This window comes from Sarcophilus harrisii, chromosome X (assembly GCF_902635505.1).
Source record: "Sarcophilus harrisii chromosome X, mSarHar1.11, whole genome shotgun sequence".
In the NCBI taxonomy this organism is placed as follows: domain Eukaryota; kingdom Metazoa; phylum Chordata; class Mammalia; order Dasyuromorphia; family Dasyuridae; genus Sarcophilus; species Sarcophilus harrisii.
In genome coordinates this window covers 15,024,693-15,030,709 of record NC_045432.1, presented here as the reverse complement: position 1 = coordinate 15,030,709, position 6,017 = coordinate 15,024,693, and the positions used below count along the sequence as shown (strand labels likewise).

The window sequence follows — 6,017 nt, the reverse complement described above, 5'->3', positions numbered from 1 at the left end:
GCACCAATAAGCTGGAAAGCAACCAGAGAAGGGCAGCCAGGATGCGGAAGGGCCTTAAGCCCACATCACGTGAGGCTCAGGTGAACAAATCGGCCGTTAGCCTGGGGAAAAGGAGGCTCAAGGATGACATGGGAACTAGAAGTGCCTGAAGATTGAGCTCCTGAAAAACAGGTGGGACTTTTTCCATTTTACTCCAGAGAGAAGAATTAAGAGTAATGAGAAGTTTCAGAGAGGTAAACTGAGGTTGCTCGTCAGGAAATTATACTCAGAGCTGATCCAAAGTGCTTTAAAGAGACCCCGAAAGATAAATAGCCTAACCTCACCATAGGCTCCTGTATCGACACCTGGAGGGACCTTCAGAGGCCACCGAGTCCAATGACTCATTTTACAGGAGAAACAGATGCTTGTCCCTCGGTCACAAAGGCAGAGTGTCCAAGGCAGCAGGTGAGCCCCATAGTCCATGCAGGTTCCCCCACACCAGATTGCCTCCCACGATGGCCCCCCTCCCACCAGAGGTCTCCAAGCAAATGCTGGATGACCAAGCAGGTGGCAGCGGGCATTCTGGGATGTGGATTGGACAAGATGGTGGCTAAGGCCCTTGATTTCTGAGGGTGCTGAGCATTCCCTCCCCCAGCACCACCCGCTCCATCCCAAAAGGCAGGGAGAGAAGCAACAAGACTGAAAGCCATCATTTATTAACTGGTTCTGTACATATAAGGCAAGAGGGCAGCTAACATGGGGCAGGAAGTAATTCCTTCCAAGCAAAGGCAAGGGAGCTGCCGCTGCTCACTCCAGGATGTGGTTGGTCTCCAACACAGTTTGCAGGATCTCATCCACCTGATCAGACTCAAAGTTGACCTCTTCCAGCTCCAGGTGAGGGAGAATGGAGGCCAGCAGACGGCTGACATTCACCCGGAGGCCTTTCAGCTTTTCCAGGGGGCTGGTGTGGAGGAAGAGAAGGGACAACGGGGCTAAATGAGCATTTGGGAATTGAGCAAACTAATCCTGTCTTTCCTCTTTGTTATGAGAGGAAGTTTTTATTGAGAAATGGAGATGTATAAAGACTGGCTACGGGAAGCTCATTACAGGGACAGCGTGGTAGTTCCATCGGTATGGGGAGCTTCCAGATGGGAAATCTCCCTTCCTAAGGGAGGCCAGGTCCTTTCTGGGCAATTTCAGAATCTTTTCTCAAGCCCCAGGAGCCTTGAATGTCTAATATCAGGGAGGCTGGCCTTGTTCCTGGCCGGTTCCCTAGCCACTGCCTCACCCTACCTCCCCAAACACCCAGGAGCTGGAGACTAGGGAGAGGGCCCAGCGCATTCCCCCCCCACACCCACCAACCCCAGTAATGACCTCGGGTCTTCTTCCTGCAGGTTCTGGAAGGAACCCTGAGCTGCGTGCAGAACCTCCACGCGCATCTCCATGGCCTTGAGACGCTCCTTGAGCTCGCTCTTCTCCTCCAGGCTTCTCTCCAGCTCGGACTTCAGCACCTGCATCTCGGCCTGGCGGTAGCCCATATGCTTCTTGCTCCAGTACAAGCTCTCGCTCTCGCGGGCCCGCAGGGTCATCAGCTCATGTTGGGTTCTCTCAAACTCATTCTGCCAGTGTCTCTTCTCCTCTTCCAGTTCTTGAACCTGCAGTCCAAAGGACACGCGCGCGCACACACACACACACACACACATGGACACCAAGTGGCCGAGCCGCCGCGGCCACCGCGCACCTCGTGCCACCGGCTAGACCCTAACTCGGCCCACCTCGTACAGATGCTTCCCAGGGTTTTACCCGGGGAATATCCCAATGCCAACTTGGGCATGAGCGCGAGAGTTAGAGGAGCTGGGTTTGAATTCTATACCTGCCAACTTCCTGGGGCAAGTCCCAGCATCCCTGGGCCTGCCTCAGTTTCCTTATGGGTAAAAAAGGAGATGTAGCCTGAGTGACCTCTAAGACCCCTCTCTAAGATCTTGGGAGGTTCCTTCAGATGGAACTTCCATACCACCACCTTCCCCTCGGTCATCACTTTTGAGTCCCAGAACCACGGCATCCCTGACCTTCTGCTGCAGCAGATCCCTTTCAGACAAGATGCTTTCCAGTCGTCTCTCGGGCTTCTGGTCCTTGGCCTTGGGCTGGCTCAGAGCTCCATTATCCCCAGCTTCCCCCTTCTCGCTGCCGGGCACAGCGCGCATCTGGCTACGTTCTTCAGCTCCCCGTCTGTGCTCAGCTCTCTCCTCTCGACCAAATGGAATCAGCTGGATGGGAGCCCCACCGTCCACGACGGCTTCGGTGATTCCAACCACGGCCACGAAAGGACCTTTGGCCACTTCCTGGGGTGGTGCTCTGCCCTGCTCTGCCCCTGAAGAGCTTCGACTCGCAGGTGGCCAACCTTTGTTGGCCACCTCAGCCATCACAGGTGGCCGTTGACTTCCAAGCTCCTCGAGGTGCTTCCCAGGCACCCCATCCTCTCGGGAGCTCATCGGGGCTCCTTGACCCGGGCCTAACTCTCCCAGAGGTGCCATCCAAGCCTCACCGCTCTTCTGGTCCGCCTCTGGGAGGGGGCTTCTCTCAAGGTCAGGCTCACTTCTGCCACCCTCCATTTCTTGCTGGAGGGCAGCCAACTCTGCCCTCTTATGGGAATCGGAGGCCATCGCTGACTTCTGGGACCTTTTCCGCTTTACCAGCGGCTCCTCATCTAGGAACACCTTGTGCTTGCTGCAAGAACAAAAAAGCAAGTGATCAGCGTGGCCCCTGCCCAGATTCAGGCTGCGGGCAAGCCCACCTTTTGCTGCCGTTCCCTCTCTCCAACTCCCCACATCCGAATCCTTGATAGCTGCGAATCGTAAGTCGGGAGAGCTTCTCGACTCAAGTCTACCCTCTAACATCCCCCCAAACCCCTTTTGCTCAGCAGCAGCTGGTCTGGGCTACAATTGGGGAAGGGGCGGAGAAGGAGCCTGCCTCAGGCAGGAGCAACCTGACCTTTACAGGAATTTTGGACACAGTTGCTGCAATCAGCCCAGCTTTGAAGTCTCCCAAATGCAAATAGAGGGAGAGAAAAAAAGAGAAAAAATAAACACATAAAACAACCCCCTAATGTAACGATAAAAAAAAATAAGGTCACGCAAAGGCCTGGTGGGATATGTAGAGGCCAACAGAGCCAGCCTGTTCATTGTAAAGTGTCACAAAACCAGCCAATTTCAGACTCAGGCACATGTTGTTATACTGCAATGGAACGCCATTTGGTCTCTCTGCCAGCCACCTGGATTGTGGCTACGGCCCATTATTCACTTGTAAAAGTTAATTAAAACACAGGGTCCTCGCCAGAAACAAAGAAAGCCAATCAGCCTGACCTAAGCTAATTCAAGCCGTGGCCAACTACTGCCTGTTGAGACCGAAGACGCCCTCCTTGGGTCCCCGGGAGCTCCGGGGAACGAGCTGCGACCTTGACTCTCAGGTGGCCGCACACGCAAAGGCGAGGGGCCCTCTGGTCCTGGATGGCTCGGGAATGGTCTGAAGTGGACCACGAGACTTACTTTCAGCCAGTGCCTCCCCTCCCTAATTTAGACTGAAGACGTGACTTGCTGTTTTTCAATAAAAGAAAAGCAATCAACAACCACTTATGGAGAAGCATGTCCTACCCAAACAGACCCTGTGTTACATTGAGAACCCAGAGACAAACTGTCTACTGTACTGCTCTCCAGGAGCACCCTCACTGGTAAATCAGCACAGTTCCCCTACCCACCTGTGGCGCTGCCACGGGGCTACAGAAAACATTGGGGCAGCCTATGGCGAGACCCTCCCAAAGCCTTAGCTTCCTCAGCAGTTCTCCAACATGTGGGACTGGTTCAAGAGGAAAGCTCCCTGCAGGAAGAGATCACCTAACTTCTTTATCACCTCCAGCACAGTGACTCCCACATAGTAGGCAATTGCTTATGGAGTTGATAATGGGAAGCAAGCTTCTTGGGGGCAGGGGCTTTCCTTTTTGTCTTTACTATCTCCATGTACTTAGCACAGGGCCGCCTATTTCCCAAATGCTGCTGGCTGCCGGCCTACTCTTAGAGAATGAGAATGCGCATTGTTCCAAGGCAGGGACTATTTGACTTCTGACTTTGTGATCAGAGGCTAAGGCAGTGACTGGCACACAGTGGGTATTTCATTAACACCCCTCAACTTATTGATGACAGCAGAACAAGACACTGCTCTGCAAGCATCTGGGAGGACACATGGCACAAGGTAGTGGGTATCTCTATGAAGAAATGCAAATGCCAGATTACAGCTTCAGGAAAGCCTTTGATTCGGCCCATGTAGTCCTCCTGAAAAAGCTAGGAATGAATCGATATGAATCCTGCTGTCATTAGGCAGGGGCCACATCCTAAACAGGTATAGATAGTTTGGGGTCAATCTGAAGAGAAGGGTAAACTGAGGCACATCCTAGCAGGATCACTAATGATGAAGATAACAATAATAAAAATAACTAGCATTTATATGAGACTTTTAGATTTGCAAACTGCTTGGCAAATCTTATTTCATTTGATCCTCATAACTTGCCTCCTCTGGGAACCAAGCACTATCATCATTCCCATTTTGCAGACAAGGAAACAGAGGCTGAGGGAGCTTAAGTGACTTGCCTAGGGTCACACAGCTAGACAGGGTTTGAGGCAGGATTGGAGCTTGGTTTTTCCTGACTCCAACACCTGCATTTTCTTCCTTGTGGGATGTAGCTACCAGTGATGTTTGCCGCTGGCCAACAAAGTTGGAGGATACAAAGCAAATCCTTCGGGAGTTTAAAGGAAGTTGTTCAGTGTTTGGAAGAGGGCAGAGAAAGCTTCATGCTCCCCTACATTTGAACTCGGTTCTCAAAGAAATAAAACCAATGAAATCTTAGCACCAAGGTACCTCAGGAGCTCCAAAGAGGCAGCAGAGATGGGCTTTGGGGACAGGGACTTCCGAGCAGGCCACTGGGTATAACAGTAAAAGATGGCAGCTAAGGCACCCAGATGAGTCTGAAACCTCTATGGCAGCTCAAAGGAGAAAGCAGACTCAAGGCCAGGGCCTACTGGGTGTCCCCAAATTCACAGTGCCATTTTAAGCTTTCAATCGGACACAAAGGAAGGCTTTGGCAGGGTGTAAGAAACTGCAGGAGTCAGATTGGCATGTGTTAAGAGAGTTATGGAGTCACTGCGTTGTGTCAAAGATGGGTTATTCAGCGTAAAGGGAAATAAATGGTTTCCAAAAATTACAAGCGCCAAAAACTTGGTAGGATTCTGATGCTAATTCGGGGCAATGGAAAGAACTGTTTGACCTGGGTTCCGATAACCACCTCAGATAAGCCAGGGAGCTCAGGGACCCTGGGCCAGGCAATCAGCTCCTTTGGAAGATGACAAGTTGCAGAACCAGTGCTGATTTGCATTCCTGCAGGGGGTTTTCATACCGGAGCTTCCCTATATACCAATGAAATCAAAGATCGGTGCCAAGAACAAATGCTTTAACCCACACGACTGTAAGATTCCAATCAGACCGTGGCTGCATTTTAGGGACTCTGGGGAGAGCCTCGGCCCCTCTTTGAAATAAACAAAAATGTTTAGTGTGCAGCCTTGTTGAAGTAGGACGTCAGCTTCTTGGGAGGGGAATCTTTTCCAGTTTTATTTTAGTGCTCTCAAGTGCCTAGCACGGTGTCTCAATAAATACTCCATTTTGGTTTGGGGGCTTCTTTTTTTTTTTTTACTGCATGACTTTTGGAAGATCTGAATAATCTCTATCTGCTGGTCATGGTCTCTGTCAACACGCTTATCTCTATTTTGAATGTGAGTGTGCATTTGTCTCGTGGCATTTACAGAAGTATCTCTTCCAAACACTGTTAAGTGGTTGATCTTTCCCTCCCTTCTAGAACCAGATGTTCTCTCGAAGCCGGGATCATGTTTTGCACATGTGTATTTGTATGTGTGGGTATATACACAATCACAGACATGCAACTTAGCATAATGCTTATACGGCTTTGCTGAAGGAAATAATAAACAAATCCCTCT

At 50.9% G+C, this 6,017-nt stretch overlaps 1 protein-coding gene across 7 annotated transcripts in view; it reads right to left on the bottom strand.

The window, feature by feature from the left end:
* Window positions 1-675: 675 nt before the first annotated feature.
* MORC4 (MORC family CW-type zinc finger 4) overlaps window positions 676-6,017 on the bottom strand; it is a 42,961-nt gene continuing 37,619 nt past the window's right edge. For all 7 annotated transcript variants that reach the window (XM_031945259.1, XM_031945258.1, XM_031945257.1 and 4 more), the window contains 3 exons: window positions 2,049-2,706; window positions 1,354-1,634; window positions 676-940 (listed from right to left, as the gene is read on the bottom strand). In XM_031945259.1, coding sequence (XP_031801119.1) covers window positions 787-940; window positions 1,354-1,634; window positions 2,049-2,706 — 1,093 coding nt within the window. In that variant the 3' untranslated portion in view covers window positions 676-786. The remainder of the gene's footprint in view (window positions 941-1,353; window positions 1,635-2,048; window positions 2,707-6,017) is intronic.